Below are 18,900 nucleotides of genomic sequence, written 5' to 3' on the forward strand. Positions count from 1 at the left end.
TTGAAAAATTGAAAAACAAAGTGCGAGATTGGCTCCATTATTACCAAATAATGGAGGCATACAATTTGGACAAAAAAGTTGGTTTCCAGGTGGAAAAATCAAAATTGGAAACAGAATTGTTAGATCCAAAGATTAAGAATTTGTCAAGAATGTATAACTTGCTGTTGAAATGGAACACTCAGGATGAAATGGTGAAATCAGTTATGATTAAATGGGCACAAGATGTTGGACATAACATAATGATGGCTGACTGGGAACAGTTATGGACCACAGGTATGAAATTTACGGCATGTAATGCCCTAAGAGAAAATTTAATGAAAATGATTTACAGATGGTACATGACACCAGTCAAGCTTGAAAAAATTTATCATCTGCCCGACAATAAATGTTGGAAATGTAAAGAGACTGAAGGTACATTATTTCACCTTTGGTGGACATGCCCAAGGATTAAGACATTCTGGAAGATGATTTATAATGAAATGAAAAAGGTATTCAAATATACCTTCCTGAAGAAACCAGAGGCCTTTCTCCTGGGCATGGTCGGCCAATTGGTGCTAAAGAAGGATAGAACTTTTTTTATGTATGCAACAATAGCAGCAAGAATACTTATCGCGAAGTATTGGAAGACACAACATTTACCCACCCGGGAAGAATGGCAGATGAAGTTGATGGACTATATGGAACTGGCGGAAATGACTGGCAGAATCCGAGACCAGGGAGAAGAGTCGGTGGAAGAAGATTGGAAAAAGTTTAAAGACTATTTACAGAAATACTGCAAAATTAATGAATGTTAAAAGAATGTCGGAATGAAGTTATATGGCTTTAGTAGAAATGTTATAAGGATTTAAGTATGAATAGTTTAATAGAATATTAAAGGAAAAATAAGGTTAGAATGTGTTAAGATAATTATAGGACAGAAAACAGAGGAAGATGGAAAGGAATTACTGAAACAATTGACAGAAGTGGAATAAAAAGAGGGAGGTGTGAGGAGGTCGGTGAAATAAGTGAATGAAAGACAAGATATTGAAAGTGTTTGAGTGTTTTAAGCTGTTTTTGTTTGGTTTTGTTAGTTTAATGTGTTAGTGTTATGTAGTGTCTTTGTATTATATTGTATTGTTTTTTGTTTTTTTTTGTAGTGTTTAAATTGTTGAAAAAGTAATAAATATTTTTTTAAAAAAAAAAAACTTTTTTGTTTTGCTTCCTGTTTGGTTGATTTTGTCATACATGCTGGCAGTGAGTTCCTGTTGTCTGGCTGGTTTTGATCATCTTTAATTGCGTATCAACCATTTTTTGTCATTTTAAGTTTTAAAATCGCCGCGAGCTGCCTCGGGAGGGTTTCTCACTCTGAAAAACAGAATAAAAACAAAGCGATAAATGGAGGATTTTTCATCTCACAGCTGCTGTGCTAAAGGAGCTCTCAACCTATGCGAAATAAAAACGGCTGAGACCTTTTTTTGTGTGTCAAAATTTCCACACACTTTTGTTGGAGAAAACATCATCTCATTTCCATCTTTGGCAAAGAGTTGATTTTGGAGAGCGGGTGTCGAGTGCTCCAACTGAGAGGTTTAGATTGCCTTGCCTTGATTTCTTAAATTAACCACCCTGTTGGAGTGCGGGTGCTTAATCCACAATCTGACACTTGGGTTTTATTCCAGACGCCATCCAGGGCCAAGTTAACCGGGAGAAGAGCTCTCTTCTAAAGCAGCGAAACCCACAGAGCTCTTCGGATCTTGTTTGCAAGAGGTTTATGGGTGGCCAACACTAAAATTATTACCTTCCATGGTAATGATTTTGGAAGAACTCCCAAGGACATAAAAGGGACTGTGTAGATCATGACGTCCCTTAGGCTTGGCACCTGATACACCAGAATGGGTTAAAGGTAAAGGTACTCCTGACAGTCAGGTCTAGTCACGGACAACTCTGGGGTTGTTGCAATCTGGAGCAGGAGAAATCAAGAAATCTTTCACCGGGCAGCCCTTCAGATATTTGAACATAGCTATCCTATCTCTTGAGAATCCCGTGGACTGCAAGAAGATCCAACCTCTCCATTCTGAAGGAAATCAGCCCTGAGTGCTCACTGGAAGGACAGATCCTGAAGCTGAGGCTCCAGGACTTTGGCCACCTCATGAGAAGAGAAGACTCCCTGGAAAAGACCCTGGTGTTGGGAAAGATGGAGGGCACAAGGAGAAGGGGATGACAGAGGACGAGATGGTGGGACAGTGTTCTCGAAGCTACCAGCATGAGTTTGACCAAACTGGGGGAGGCAGTGGAAGACAGGAGGGCCTGGCGTGCTCTGGTCCATGGGGTCACGAAGAGGCGGACACAACTAAACGATGAAACAACAACAAATCCTATCTCCTCTCGATCTTCTGTTCTCCAGGCTAAACAAAATTCTGATCTTTTTCCAAGTCACTCTGTGCTCCCTCCGTTTCAATCTGTGCTTAAACAAAGCTCTTCATTTCCCGCATTTTAAAAGCCTTTGCAGCTCCACGCCAGTCTGGGCCTTAGAGGCTTTCCGATAGGCATTACAAAGTGAGGCTGTCAAAAAGGCTGCCCCTTGGAGTTCTGAGGAGCTCGGGGTGTTTTGTGTTGTTAGAGCGGAGCAACGTGGGGTTTTTCAAAACTTAAATGAAGCTTTTCGCTAAACAAAAACAAAATATCCTCTATGCCTGTGCTTTAGCAAAAATAAATAAAAATAACAAACCTGAGCGCTTCATTTCTCCATGTGCAAAATCTTGGCTGGAATCATAGAATTGTCGGTTAGGAAGGAACCCAGAGGGTCATCTAGACCAACCCACTTTAATCTAGGGATGACCCCTGCAGTGCAGATCTCTTGAGGCCAGAGAAACATACAATATGTATGGTAAGAGCAGAGAGACAAAATGCATTCAGGTCCTGCTTATGGGCTTCCAACTAATCCAGAATGCGGCAGCTCGACTGGTGACTGGGAGTGGCTGCCAAGACCAGATAACACCAGTCCTGAAAGACCTACATTGGAACCCAGTACGTTTCCAGGCACAATGCAAAGTGTTGGTGCTAAACAGCCTCGGCCCAGTATACCTGAAGGAGCGTCTCCACCCCCATCATTCAGCCCAGACACTGAGGTCCAGCGCCGAGGGCCTTCTGGCGGTTCCCTCCTTGCGAGAAGTGAGGTTACAGGCAAAGGGCCTTCTTGGTGGTGGCGCCTGCCCTATGGAACACCCTCCCTTCAGACGTCAAGGAAATAAACAACTATCTGACTTTTAGAAGACATCTGAAGGCAGTCCTGTTTAGGGAAGTTTTTGATGTTTGATCTTTTACTATTTTGTTAGGAGCTCGCCAGAGCAGCTGGGGAAACCCAGCCAGATGGGTGGCGTGTAAATAATAAATTTATTATTATTAATATTATCATCATCACCACCACCATCATTATCATTCCCAATGGGGCATCCTGGGAACAGGATGCTGGGCTAGCTTAAGGACATACAAATATCCTGCAGAACCATGCAAGCGGTCCATCCACTCCCGCATCCTATTCTCACAACCAGATGCCCCGAGGAGAAACCAGCAAGCGGGATGTGAGTACAAGAGCACTTGCTCCCCTCCTGTAGTTCCCAGCCAGTGGCCTTGAGAAGCGTTGATGGTTCCAGCCGCAGATGGTCCACTGGCCTGATCCAGCACCCATGCTCTTTTGCCCTCCTGTTTTCTAGAGAGTTTTGCCAGCCTTCTCGGAAGTGGTTCCGAGCAGACTCCAGAAATGGCAAGTGGAGGAGCCTATTCAAAGCCACGTCAATCACGGCTTGATTGATGGGAGGACACAGGAGGCGATATCGGCAACTTCCAGGATCCTGAAAGGCCAGATAAGGGTGTCAGTCACTTGCCAGATGGAGCAAGAACAGTCCTTCCCTGCGCAGATGGATGGATGATTCACCACCCGCCTGCCTCCCTTTCTTCCCTTCATCCTTCTTCCAAGGCTTCTTGTTGAATAACAAGGAATAAATGGCAAGAGAGGAAACTGACGGGAGCGATGAAGTCTCACTGCATGGGGCAACTTCGAAAGAGACTTCTCTGAGTTGCCTCCACCCATGTGGGAGATGGGCTGCGGTGCTCAGACACAGCTCAGGCAGTCTTGGAAGTGGCAAACCATCCCTGCCCTCTCGTGAAGGCAGATGCTTATTATTATTATTATTATTATTTCCCAGCGAGACAAAAGTCTGTCTGGATCTGAGTGAGAAACGACCCAGATTCCACCGGAGATCAATCGCCCAGCTCTGTGGCAGAATTCCTTAAACAGCACCTCTTGTCATTCTGCCGCTGTTCCCTGACAGAGCGAGTGCTAAACACATGTCAGGAGGGTTTTGACGGGTAACAATCTTGTGAAAGTTGAAAACCTTTAAGTTTCCAGAGTGAGCTGCCCTCCCTCCCGCACCCACCCCCCCTCGGGCTGCAACGGCGTCGATCACCAAGATCCCTTGGAGCTGAAAAAATTGAGCTGTCACTCAAGCTCAGCAGGAGGAGACGAATCCAGTGAAAGGGAACAGGGCCTGTCATTGTCTGCTCCCCCCCCCTCTCTCTCTTACGTATGGGTGACCATCACAAGCTGGCAAAAGGAAAGGCCTCAATCAATGCTGTTTGAGGAAAAGCAAGCAATGTACAGATTCACCTTAAAGCTCTCTTTTTATTCAGGCACCTGCATGTTGCTTTGGCATCATAGAATCATGGAATCATAGAGTTGGAAGAGACCACAAGGGCCATCGAGTCCAACCCCCTGCCAAGCAGGAACCACCATCAGAGCACTCCTGACATATGGTTGCCAAGCCTCTGCTTAAAGACCTCCAAAGAAGGAGACTCCACCACACTCCTTGGCAGCAAATTCCACTGTCAAACAGCTCTTACTGTCAGGAAGTTCTTCCTAATGTTTAGGTGGAATCTTCTTTCTTGTAGTTTGGATCCATTGCTCCGTGTCCGCTTCTCTGGAGCAGCAGAAAACAACCTTTCTCCCTCCTCTATGTGACATCCTTTTATATATTTGAACTTGGCTATCATATCACCCCTTAACCTCCTCTTCTCCAGGCTAAACATGCCCAGCTCCCTTAGCCGTTCCTCATAAGGCATCTGTCTGTCTCAGGAGACCATGGAACCAGGGCTGCCTTACCCATAGGCGCTAGGGGTGTGGGGCACCTGGGCGCTGGGCTCTCAGGGGCATTAGGCCAAGAGTCCAGGGCTGAGATTTGGCATCTGGGGATTGAAGAAAGCCAGACCAGCCGACAGCCACTGCTGAGCGGAGCAGACCCCTTTGGAGCACCGCAGGCTTTGTTGCTGCAGGCGCTGAGGCAGCTGGCCTTCACCCTCTGTGGGGTTTGCTCTCCTCTCACAGTGGCATGGGAGAGAGTTGCACCCCCCCCCCCCCCCAAAAAAAAGCTGCACAACTTTGGCCTGCCCCCCCCCCCAAAAAATAGGGGCACTGGGAAGTTTTTTGCACCCCGGCGCTACATATGCTAAAGACGGACCTGAATGGAACAGTGCACCTTTGTGGATGAAGTCAGACTGTTGAGGAGTTACAGCGCCTGCTGTGGCTGTAGAAACCAATATGGGAGAGACATGTTTTCTTGGAGCTGGGGCAGAGGAAGGAGTCCGGTTGTGCTGCTGCAGATGCACTAGGGCGTTTCTTCTCCACGCTCCTCCCAGCGGTCATTCCTCCTCTGGTCACCGCTGGCTGTTTGCTGGCACTGCGGTCGTCTGCAAGGGATTCCCACACAGTTGATGACTTCGCCAGACTTCATATCACATTTATAAGCATCTTTGTAGCACAGAGTTGTTCTGCCAACAGACCTGGTGCCTGAAGCTCGTTCCACATGGAGCGTGTCCTTGGGGGTCTTGCCATCCTCCATTGTGTGGACGTGACCAAACCAGCGTAGACCTTGCAGAGACAAGAGTGTGAACATGCCGGGAATGTGGGTTTGGGAGAGCACATCTTTGTTTGGGATTCTCTCCTGCCATGTGGTGCCCAACTCTGGCTCCTGGTGGAGTACAGGATCAGGTCTAAGGTGCTGGTTTTAACCTTTAAAGCCCTACGCAGCCTAGGACCCTCGTACCTACAGGACTGCCTCTCCTGCTATGTCCCACGGAGGACCTTACGGTTTTCAAACAAAAACATCTTGGAGGTCCTGGGCCACAGGGAGGTTAGGCTGGCCTCAACCAGAGCCAGGGCCTTTTCATCCATGGCCCCAATCTAGTGGAACGCTCTGTCACGAGAGACTAGGGCCCTGAGGGATTTGACATCTTTCCGCTGGGCCTGCAAGACAGAGCTGTTCCACCAGGCCTTTGGCCAAGGCACAGTCTGACCCCCCTCTCTCCTTCTGTAATCCTCATAGAACTCTAGCCCAATGGTTGCCATTAATTTGATTCTGAACTGATTTTAGAATGTATTTCAATTAATTGACTGTGGTTTTATGTAAATTGTGCTATTTTTACTGTTGTTAGCTGCTCTAAGCCTGGCTTTGGCTGGGGAGGGCAGGATATAAATAAATTATTATTATTATTATTATTATTATTATTATTATTATTATTGATGCAATGCACATGGAAGGTGTTGAGGCATCGCTCCTGATGGTTATAAGTTGCCCACGACCCACAACCCACTTCCATAAAGCAGCTTGCTCAACACACAAGCCTGGATTAGCGCCAAGTCCTCTGAGCTGTGTGCAGAATGTAAGGAATATTTATATGCATAGCTGTCAACCGTCCCTTATTTGGCGGGAAAGTCCCTTATCCCAGTGCTGTGTCCCGCTGCTGTCCCTTACTGATGATGTCCCTTAAATTTCCCGTGTTTCAAAGGAAGCAGCTCCTCTCCCTCCCTCCCTGCCGGCCAGGGAGGAGGGAGGCTCCAACTGTGTTGCTTGGCTGCGTTGCTCACCCAATAAGGAGTCTAAGAATGACTGGGGGGTGGAGCTTGCATGCCTCGTGCCAATCAAATCGGCTGCGTTGCCTGGGGACTCGCCTTTGCTCAGCGCTTCCCAGCGGAGAGGTGACGGTGGTTTTCCTTGAGGCTTGAGGCTTCGTTTGGCTGCTGGCTGGGCTTTCTGCCTTTGGCTTGGAGGGGCTCAGAAGTTGAACATACCTGTGCTTGGAAAATCCCTTATTTTGGCTGCTGACCCCTTATTTTTGAGGCTGCTGGTCCCTTATTTTCAAATCTGTAAGTTGACAGCTATGTTTATATGTGTTTTGTCACACGAAGAACAAGGACTAAGAACTTAAAAAGAACCTGCTGGCTGTTCTCACAGGGGCTGAACAGTTGCCTATGAGAAACAGGGAAAAGAAAGATTCATAAAGGTTTCGAAAACCACATCTTTAGAAGATCTCTCATAGAAATATGGGAGACATATAGAAGTTTATTAGAATCAAGAACTCCCCACTGGCTATCTCCATTAGAGAGATGAAAATGATTTATAGATGGTACATCACACCTGTGAAACTGGCAAAAATGTATAAAACATGTAATAAGTGTTGGAAATGTAAAGAAAAAGAAGGAACATTTTATCATATGTGGTGGGATTGTAAGAAGGTGAAGGGCTTCTGGGAAATGATATATAATGAGATGAAAAAGATGTTGAAATATATATTTGTTAAGAAACCAGAGGCTTTTCTTCTAGGAATAGTAGGAAATGAAATAAATAGAATGGACTGTAAACTTTTCCAATATGCAGTAACAGCAGCGAGAATATTATTGGCCCAAAGATGGAAACAGGAACAACTGCCGACGCTCGAAGAATGGAGAATGAAACTGATGGAGTATGCTGAACTGGACAAACTAACAGGAAAGATCAGATATATACAAGATCAAAAGTTCATTGAAGACTGGGGAAAATTTTCAGACTATCTGAAATGTGTATGTGATGAGCAAATGACGCTAGTGGGATTTCAAGAAGTTCTGTAAAAGATAGAGGACTATTGTATTGATGAAAACTAAGTGTGTGAAGGTTTATAAAATGCAATATAAAATTAGGAAATGCGTATTTAACAATTTGAATAATGGATGATTGTCATAGAGGTTGAAGGAAGTCTAAAAGAGAAAATAGGTGATAAATTTAGACTGGATACTATAAATGTATGTTGGAAAATTTAATATATATATTTTTTTAAAGAGAAAAAGGGGAGCAAGATCCAAGCAGGATCCTATCACCTCCAGCAATTTCCAGCAATTTCCTCCTGGGGAGGCACAGGCGTAGCCAGCTTGGCCAGTAGGCATCGGACGCCATCATTGCCTCCACCCCCCTCATCATTTTGGTTGCCCTTCAAAATATAAAATGAAGCCATTAATACTGATTTACAGGTTATTACCACACTGCTAACAGCAGCAAAACTGTCTAGCGGGGAAATGGAAAAATAAAGATTCCCCCCTACCGTGTCTAATTGGTTAAGAAAAATTTGGCAAAGTGCCTTAATGATAAAAAATTATGAGAGAAACACAATCACAAAAACAAATTATTGGAGAGGTGGGGCCCTGTTTTTACATTTCTGGAATTCCAATGTAAATGATGATATTTTTTCCTTTCAATTTACTCACCATACTTTAGAGGGTGTTTGTTTGTTTGCTTGCTATGCGATCTCCCCCCCCCCCCCCCCATTTCTTTTTATTATTTTCTTTTCTATTTCATTTTTATATAATGGTCTTGTCCACAAATTTAAATAATACCAGCAATGGGAAGTTCAAAGCAAACTTTCAGCTTTTCTGAAATTGCTGTCTCCCCTTTAAATCCATCTTGCATTTAGCCCAATTATTCTCCTGTCCCAGGCGGTCTGCGGATACATGTGTCAGGACGCAACTCTGCTCTTTTGCAGCTAAGCAAAATGATTAAATGCCATGCCACCTTTTGTTCCAGGTTGCTCTCCTTCCCATTTCAACTGGGGCTGAGGTCGGCCTCTTTAATTCTCCATCCCGAACCAAACTTATTGATTCCGCTGACACACTTAATGAAATGGAGACAACAAAGAGCCTTTCGGTATCTTAAAAACTAACGTGCTCCTTGCCTTTCGTGGACTACAGTTTATGCCATAGCAAAGGTGTTAGTCCTCAAGGGCGCATAAGATTCTTGGAGGGAGAGGGCTATTGAAGGCTGCTGGCCAGTATAGCTTGGCTCTGACTGTGCAGTTTGAAACCGCAGGAAGGGAGAATGGCTGCTGTTCTCAAATCTACTTGCGAGTTTGCCCCAATTATTTGCTTGGCCTGGTTGTAAACAAAAATCTGCCCTTTTTCCCTTATGGGGTATCCAAGAGCCCATACAGAGTCCTTACGTAGGTTTCCTATTGTTAGGAGAAAATAACAGAGGCCAACCAGAGAATATTGAGAAGCAAAGCAGCTAGTAAGCCTGAAATATACTCAGTCGAGAGTGGATTTCATGCTCTTTATTCAGCTCATAGTGGAGAGGAGGAATGAATGAAAGTCCCCTCAAAGTATCTGCTTTATATACATTATTTACACAATGGGCTGCATGTGATTGGCTAATTCCAGAATTCTCCTGTAGGCCAATCAGGTTGTGGATTCACTTCTATCTGGAGCTGGATTGGGTGGCTCCTACATTGTTCTAGGACCAATCAGACTGCTGCATTCTGAATCCTATTGTTCTAGGACCAATCAGACTTCTGCAGTTTGGATCCTATTCAACTCAGTACATAACAAAGCCTGATCTTTATTGATCTATTGCAACAGAGTGCTCCCCTCACGTGCAGGAAAGGAGGAACCCAGAACAAAGGTGTGCCTGCCCTTATATAGAAATTTTAAATTCCCTGCCCTGGAGCTCCAGAGCACCCCTCCATACATCATACATACATCACAGAAAAGGCGGTCTATAGCAGAAATCTGAGTGCCTTGTTTATCTCGTCTGCCAGGTTACCTGTTTAATGGTCACTTGATTGGATTGCCTGGGAAGCCTGACCAGACTTTTGTAATGATAAATACTTAGTTCCTGAGCCAGGTCACAGGCTCACACCCTATTCATATCTTAAATGTGCCCTTAAGACAGGATTTGTGAAGGAAAAGACAATGGGGAGGCTTTTCCATTTTCCTTTGACCTTGCAGAGAAAACATTTGGGAATCAAAAATGGTTTCAGGTCGGTCTTCCTGTGCTGATCTATGTACGTGCTTGGTTGGTACACTTATGAACATTTATTATATATCTTAGACCTTAAAATTCTTATCATAGGCTCTATGAGAACAGGAAGCTGGACATGATTTTTTTATATATATATAATGATATTTTATTAAGATTTTCACAAAAAGAAAAAAGAAAAATACAAAAATAAAAAACAATTAAAAACAGTTCAATCTTTCATAACATATCTTGCATTTTCTTGTTTCTCGGACCTCCCCACACCTCCCCTCTTTGTATTCCAGTTCAATTTATTTATTCAGCAAATCCTTTCCCTCTTTACCTTTATCTTAATCTTGATCTTAATATATTATAGCTTTAACTTTCCACCTGTTAACATTCCATTTTTGCATATTCTTTCAACATTATTGCTAAAAAACCCTTAACCTCAATCCAACATCATTCTAACATTCATTAATTTTGCAATATTTCTGTAGATAATCTTTAAATTTCTTCCAATCTTCTTCCACCAGCTCTTCTCCCTGGTCTCGGATTCTGCCGGTCATTTCTGCTAATTCCATATAGTCCATCACCTTCATCTGCCATTCTTCCAGAGTGGGTAGTTCTTGTGTCTTCCAATACTTCGCAATAAGTATTCTTGATGCTGTTGTAGCATACATAAAGAAAGTTCTGTCTTTCTTTAACACCAATTGGCCAACCATGCCCAGGAGAAAGGCCTCTGGTTTCTTCTGGAAGATATATTTAAATACCGGCGGCCAAGCTGGACATGATTGCCCGCTGGCCTCATCCAGGAGGTCTCCCTTGACGTTGTTGTCAAGCTCTGTCTTTTTAATTGTGTTTTTTTTTATGATTAAACTGATTACTTTAGGAATGTCCTTTTGCATATTTGCCACAAGACTTTTTTTTTACAGACATATCATGAAGCGACTAAAGTTGTTTTTAAAACAGTGGGTGGAGGGTGCAGAAACGTACCTGAAAATCATTTTTAAAACAATCCCAAATTTATTGATTTGTTTGTTTATTATTAAATTTGTATACCGCATTTCACCCGAATATCACAGGGCAATTCAAAACAAATGAACTCCTGGTGCAAAGACCTTCTCATCTAGCTGGGAAAGCTTGTTACGTGGGGGGGGGGGGGGGATTGGCTTCAATCACTTCCAGAAAGCATAGAGAGTGGGCTTTTATTGCTTTTTTTGATCCGTTCTTCAGGGCTCTATTGCCGTTTTACATGTCGGAAGCAGCTCTGTGAGAGAACGGCCTTGAAAATCGGCCGTAAGATCTCAAAACAAGCAAACAAATTTGCTCACTTACATCCTAATGAATAATGGAGCGTGGCCCATCCATCTCCCTCTCGGGTCAAATGGAAACTCTCTCTGCAAGCGAACCGTCTCCCGATGCAATTTCCCAGGGATGTTTAAAGAGGCATCTCTGCTCTGCTTTCCTTGCACCTTGAGCGGTTTCTTCCCATCAACCAGGCTAGCGCAGGATGTCAAAGGAAATCAAGCCTACGCACTGTGGTTGGGCAAAGGTTTGTTAAAAGACTCTGTTTATGAAGACAAGGCAATTGCCTCCACCAGCCAGACTTCGTTCTGAACTGATTAATAGGGTTTTCTCTCTACATACATAGAAATCGTAGAATCGGAGCGCTGCAAGGGGCCACAAGCGTAATCTAGTCCAACCCCCTGCGATGCAACTCTTTAATGTGGCATCGTAGTGCTTTCTTTTTTTATTATTATTCAAAATTATAACATGACATATTATCCAAAAACATATCATCCTTGTTTACCCCCCATTTTTCCTAACACATTTGTCCCGTAGCTTATATGTCAGTTTTGCCAGTTCTGCATAGTCCATCAATATTTCTTGCCATGATTCTTTAGGTGGGGGTTCTTCAGTCTTCCATCCTTGTGCTACCAGAACTCTCACGGCCGTTGTCGCATACATGAAGATGTTTTTCAACTTTTTTGGCAGGTCTTTCCCTACAATCCCCAACAAAAATGCCTCGGGGTTTTTAAACAAATGTTAAATGGAACATTTTCTTCAATTCGTTGTATATCATTTCCCAAAAAATTAATTACCTTACAATCCCACCACATATGACAAAATGAGGCATCGTAGTGCTTTCCATGCTTGGTGTGGATGTGGACAGTGGATCTCCAGAACTTCAGACAGTGGATTCCTTTCTTTCCCAGCCATGCCGGGAGATGCCAGGGGACAGAGGCTGGGGCAATTGACACGCAGACCACGACCCTTCACCACTCCAAGCATGTCTTGGAACAGGTGCCGAGAGCAAAGGAACACCATTGGAATTGAGATTTGAGCAAATGAACGAAGGTCCGCATGTGATTCCCTAATTCTCCTGCCATGGCTGTGACCCACTGAGGTCAAGGGGGGGGGCAGCCATTCATGGGATATTCCCCATATGAACTGACCCAGACCCTAGGACTATCACCCTAGTCCCTTTGACATGTGCTTCCCTCCATGGGAGGTCTGGAGGGTGACTACATCAGAACAGGGCCTTTTCAGTGGTGGCTCCTCATTTGCGTAATGAGGCTTTCCCTAGAATGCTTGCCTGGCACCATCCTTCAAGTGCAAAAAACATTCCTTTTAAACCAGGCCTTTCAATTTTAACTTTCTGTGGTCTTTTGGAGTGGGTGGCCTGTTTCAACATACAGTATATCTGTTTTCCTGGTTTTATGTACCGTATTTTTCGCTCTATAAGACGCACCCAACCATAAGACGCACCTAGTTTCAGAGGAGGAAAACAAGAAAAAAAATATTCTGAATCCGCGCAGAGCCTCTCCAGCAAAGCAGGAGGAGAAATGGAAGGGGCTCCGTTTCTCCTCCCGCTTCGCTGAAGGAGCTCTGCGCAGCTTTCCCTCTCTGCGCAGCGCCTCTTCAGCGAAGCGAAGTCAGAACAGCAAGAGGGATCGCTGCTTTTGCTGTGCAACCATTCCTCTTGCTGTTCTGGCTTCAGCAATAGCTGCACAGCCTGCATTCGCTCCATAACACACACACATTTCCCCTTACTTTTTAGGAGGGGAAAAGTGTGTCTTATAGAGCAAAAAATACAGTAGTTTTCTTCCCCAAGTTGTTCTGTACTTCGTTTTCAGTTTCTGGGCAAAAAAGTAGGCAACTAATATAGGCAAACTCGGCCCTCCAGATGTTTTGCGACTACAACTCCCGTCATCCCTAGCTAACAGGACTAGTGGTCAGGGATGATGGGAATTGTAGTCCCAAAACATCTGGAGGGCCAAGTTTTCCTATACCTGAACTAATATATTTAATAAATAAACATCTTTTTGGTTTTCTCAAGTTTTGCCGGGTTTTGCGCTGCTGATTTGCGTGTTTTGCTCATCTGGAGCTCAGCAACCTTCTCGCCTCTTGCTTCTAGGCCGGACAGCAGCGCTGGTGGGAGCAGGAAATTGCCGTGAACCTGAAGATCCAGAAGGGAGAATTGATCACCTACAACCTGACAGAGCTGATCAAGCCTGAGGCTTACGAAGTCCGCCTGACCCCGGTCACCATATTCGGAGACGGAGACTCGACCATACGCGTGATCAAATACAGCGGTAAGAATATTTGCTTCGTCGTAGTAATTTTGTAGAATTGTAGATTGTAAACAATCACCCCTCAAAGCCTCAAAGCAGTTTTCAGAAAAGGCAAGACAATGAAGCCATCGGGGAATGAAATAATTAAAATATTCCAAAGATAAAATCAGTGACAAATAAACAAACAAACAAAAACCCAGATTAAAACTTGCAGACAGCCCTGGAACTACGCATGGCAAATTGCAGAGGGTTTCTTTGCAAGCACTGCATCGTAGGAAGGGAGGACTGGGTGATCCTATGGGGTCCCTAATTTGAGGATCTTGGGAAATGTGGCTCTTCAAAGCTTTAGACAATATCCCTCCCTCAAGAAATGGCTTTTTTTTTTCTTTTGCAGCAATAGGACAGGAGGGTGTCTCTCCTCGCAGTAATGGAACATTAGATTCCTGTAGCACTTTTAAAGCCAATTAATCGTATTAATAGAGCATAAACCTTTTGTCGGCTGAAACGTCCTCCTCCAAATGCCAGGAACGAAACCGTTATCAGCCGGTAACCAAAGGCAGTTAATTGAATGTTTACAATCTCCCTCTACCTCGTTTTTAAAGGGGGAATTTTCCACATTGTAAGTACATCATCATAAAAAAAGGCTGCTTTTTAAGGCTGCCTTTTATAGCACGAGAGGAAGCCAAAACCCCTTGCTAGGACCTTGGCTCAGCCTGCCAAGCAGATCCATCATGCTTGCAGAACTTGGGTGCTGGCAGGATCAGGTCCCAACAGCAGGAGGTGCTGCAGGGAGCCGGCAGCAGAGGAAGCGAGATGCCGCGAAGCCTGCTGTCTAGTCACAGAGATACCTGCTCTCTTCTGGAAAACCCAGCCAGATGGGCGGGGAATAAATAAATGATGATGATGATGATGATGATGATGATGATGACTTGGTCAGACCTAGAGGTGTCTTTAGTGTATGCGCCGCCAGGGTGCAAAGAATCCATCCAGCAACCCCAAGTCTGACAAGTGCCGCCATTGTGAATGACAAGCGCTGGCGCATCTTTGGTAAATGAGCGCACAAAGTCGAAAGTCCTTTAGTGAAACATTAGGTATACATTTTGGTAACACCTGGGTATACAGTCATACCTTGGGTTACAGACACTTCAGGTTGCATTTTTTCGGGTTACGGACCCGCTGAAACCCGGAAGTACCGGAACGGGTTACTTCCGGGTTTGGGGGCTCACGCATGCGCAGAAACACTAAATCACGCTTTGCGCATGCGCAGAAGTGCTGAATTGCAACCCACGCACTGCTGCAGGTTGCGAACATGCATCCCGCATGGATCACATTCGCAACCTGAGCGTCCACTGTATATGTATTTTGTTTTTCTAGCTTGATCAAAATTATTTATTATTTCGTAACAGGTAGATAGGGACGCAGGTGGCACTGTGGGTTAAAGCCTCAGCGCCTAGGACTTGCCGATCGAAAGGTCGGTGGTTCAAATCCCCGTGGCAGGGTGCGCTCCTGTCACTCGGTCCCAGTGCCTGCCAACCTAGCAGTTCGAAAGCACCTTCGGGTGCAAGTAGATAAATAGGGACCGCTTACCAGCGGGAAGGTAAACGGCGTTCCGTGTGCTGCGCTGGCTCGCCAGATGCAGCTTGTCACGCTGGCCACGTGACCCGGAAGTGTCTGCGGACAGCGCTGGCTCCCAGCCTATAGAGATAGATGAGCGCACAACCCTAGAGTCTGTCAAGACTGGCCTGTATGGGCAGGGGTACCTTTACCTTTACCTTTAACAGGTAGATAGGTAAGAGCTTAGGCGGTTTCAGAGGTGGGCTCTGGGCACCCCCCAGAATTCAGCACCTGGTGCCCTGCACCCCTTGCACCCCCAGTTAAAGATGGCCCTAGTCAGCCCCCACCTGGAGTCCTGTGTCCAGTTTTGGGCACCACAATCTAAGGATACTGGCAAGCTGATAAGCTGGAAGTGTACAGAGGAGGGCAACCAAGATGATCCAGGGTCTGGAAACCAAGCCTTGTGGCGAAAGGTCCAAACCCGGCTGCAGAGGCCAGCCATCCTGGCCAGGAGCCATCAATTGTCCTCTCCTCCAGGAATTTGTCCAAAGTTGTTTTTAAGCCACCCAGGTTTGGTGGCTATCACTGCCTCCTCTGGGAGGGACTTCAATAGTTTACCTACACCCTGGGTGAAGAGGTCCTTTAAAAAACAAATCCATCCTGAATATTATCTCTGTTGCAGGCACACGCACATGTATGTATATACTTGGCTGGCCCTCCTGCGCGAAAAAAGGAGGGCTACCGTATTTTTCACCCTATTGGACGCACCGGCCCATAGGACACACCTAGTTTTCAGGGGGGGAAATCAAGGAAAAAAATATGATTCCCCCCCCCCCCCCCGCAGCTCTGGGAGCAGCGGACAGGCTGCACGCAGCCAGTGCGCTACTCCAAGACCTTCTCCCTGCTTTTACGGGAGGTGGCGGAATTCCCCCACCTCCCGCAAAAGCCCACAGGAGCTGTGCGCGACTCCTACGGGCTTTTTGACCAGGAGAGAAAAGGGACTGAAATGGCCAGTCAGTCCCTTCTCCCTCCTCGGGGAAGAGCCCCCAAGAGGGGCGCGCTCTTCAAAGGGTGCGCGGCTCCTGCGGGCTTTTCTACGAGGTGGGGGAATTCCCCCACCTCCTAGAAAAGCCAGCAGAAGCCGCGGAGCCCCTTTAAAGAGCGTGCGGCTTTTGCCTGCTTTTGTGGGAGGTGGGGGAATTCCCCCATCTCCCGCAAAAGCCCACAGGAGGGTTGGAGAGTAGCGGGATGGCGTCGAGCGCCTTCCCGCTGCCCCCCATCCTCTGCGGCTGGCGACGGGGGAAGCGCTGCTTTCCCCACCGCCATCCTCAAAGCCGGGTTGGAGAGTAGCGGGAAGGCGTCACGCGCCTTCCTGTTGCGCCCCATCCTCTGGGGCGGGCGATGGGGATAGCTCTGCTTTCCCCCACCGCCAGCCTCAAAGAGCAGACTCTCCTGGCTTCAGTGGAAGCAACGCAAAGCCTCCGGAGCGCAGGCTTCGGAGGCTTCGCGTTGCTATCGCTGACGCCAAGGAGCCTGCATTCGCCCCATAAGATGCACACACATTTCCCCTTCATTTTTGGAGGGGGAAAAGTGCGTCTTATAGAGCGAAAAATACGGTACATCTTTTTCAAAGAATGAGTCATTTTGGCTTGTGCAAAGAGCCACACATGCAATTAGAACTTTATTGAGAATATTAATAGTCTGATTCATGGCTCTTTGGCTGCAGGCTAGATTGAGAGGAGTTGGGGGAGAGCGAAAGATTAGTCATGCTACCAACCGGGTTGTAAATTCTTCCTTAACTCCTGCATTCGTCCTGTTTTAACGTTTGAAGCCCTGCACGGTAAATGTTTACGATATCTCCTGCCTGCCTCTTGACTCGCGGCTGCAAATGAGCCTGTTATCCAGGTATTGTCTGAGGCTATCTCCATGACAACGCCAAACACTCATGTGGACGCAATCAGATCTGCTCCGGAAATATGCAGGAAGAAGTGGATTACTTCATCCAGATTCTAATTATTATTTATCTGCATGCCACCGTTTTGCCAAAGCTGGTTTATGGTTAGGACAATGGTTTGCAGGGGAGACTGATTACAGATAGGAGCAGTCTTCAAATATCTCAAGGTCTGTCAGGTGGAAGATGGAGCAAGCTTGTTGCCTCCTGCTCTGAGTTATTCAAGCCCCTTCGCCACAACAAGGCAGTGATCCATGAAGCTATGGTTTTCCCAGTAGTGATGTATGGAAGCGAGAGCTGGACCATCAAGAAGGCTAATCGCCGAAGAATGGATGCTTTTGAATTCTGGTGCTGGAGGAGACTCTTGAGAGTCCCATGGACTGCAAGAAGATCAAACCTATCCATTCTGAAGGAAATCAGCCCTGAGTGCTCACTGGAAGGACAGATTGTGAAGCTGAGGCTCCAATACTTTGGCCACCTCATGAGAAGAGAAGACTCCCTGGAAAAGACCCTGATTTTGGGAAAGATGGAGGGCAGAAGGAGAAGAAGGGGACGACAGAGGACAAGACGGCGAGACAGTGTTCTCGAAGCTACCAGCATGAGTTTGACCAAACTGGGGGAGGCAGTGGAAGACAGGAGTGCCTGACGTACTCTGGTCCAGGGGGTCATGAAGAGGCGGACACGACTAAACAACAAGCTGTGTTTTACATAATTGACTTTTTATTATGTTCTGTGTATATTGCAATCCTCATTCAATTCCATTCATTCATAGATTCAGTTCCATTCATTCATTAGCTTGCTAAAAAAAAGCTCAACAACTTTGATCCATCCAACGGCAATGGGTAGATCACTGCCAGTTTTTTTATACTGTGAGTAGATCGCAGTCTATTGGGAGTTGGATGTCCCTGTTCTAGGAAGAGGTAGTTGCCCTTGCAGCTCCACCACTTTAGGGATGGGAGAGATAATTGATCCATTTCACACTGAAAGGCATATCTACGTAATTCACACTTTCTGAGATGATGTGCCAGGTGAAACAGAGGCAAAGTTCCAAATTTTCTCCTCTCTGAATTTTGCACTGCATTTCCCCAGCCTAGTAATGTGCACAGAAATGCATATATTTGCATAGAAATGCATATATTTGCATAGAAATGCACATATTGGTGAAACTGCCAAACTGAGAAGTGTCTGTTAGGGGAAATTGCTTTGCTTTTTCTCCTCTCGACAAACCTGCGGAGGAAGCTGGTCTCAGAGGCGGTAACTGGCTTAAGGTCCTGCGGTGAGCTGCAAGGCCGAGCTGGGATTCGAACCCTGCTCTCTCTCGGGCCGTAGCCCAGTGCTCTATCCACCACCCTGCACTGGTTCGCCACCCTCTCTCCCACCCATTCGGCGCCAGAACTTTCAGAAGGGACAGTGGAAGAATCACCGTGAGCTGCAACGCCCCCCACCTACATTTCCAGATTCTCTTTTCGCTGCCGTTCCCTGACATTCAAATAACTAACCAGCATGTTGGATTTGTTTCTATGCTCCTGTCACTCACAGGGGAGGTGAGCCTTGTTTGCCAGCCCACCCGTTCCGCCCTGGCCGCCACGCTGAGAACAATATGAATATTGCGCCATTCAAGGTCCGCCATTAATTACAGCTTCCCTGAAAGCCACAAAGTTTGGCGACAAAGCGAGTGTCGCTCAGCGCTGTCCCCCCCACAATTTGGGTTCATTTGGAGTCAGGAGAATGCCAAAAAAAGGAGAGAGAAAGT

The 18,900-nt window shown here is 46.0% G+C and overlaps 1 protein-coding gene across 2 annotated transcripts in view; it reads left to right on the forward strand.

Annotated features, from left to right (window-relative positions):
* Positions 1 to 18,900, forward strand: part of MDGA2 (MAM domain containing glycosylphosphatidylinositol anchor 2) — a 379,533-nt gene that overhangs the window by 337,651 nt on the left and 22,982 nt on the right. For both annotated transcript variants that reach the window (XM_083434972.1, XM_083434973.1), the window contains exon 11: positions 13,486 to 13,663. In XM_083434972.1, the coding sequence (XP_083291098.1) occupies positions 13,486 to 13,663 (178 nt within the window). The remainder of the gene's footprint in view (positions 1 to 13,485; positions 13,664 to 18,900) is intronic.

The sequence above is a fragment of the Podarcis tiliguerta genome, assembly GCF_965153285.1.
Source record: "Podarcis tiliguerta genome assembly, chromosome: 1".
Lineage (NCBI taxonomy): Eukaryota > Metazoa > Chordata > Lepidosauria > Squamata > Lacertidae > Podarcis > Podarcis tiliguerta.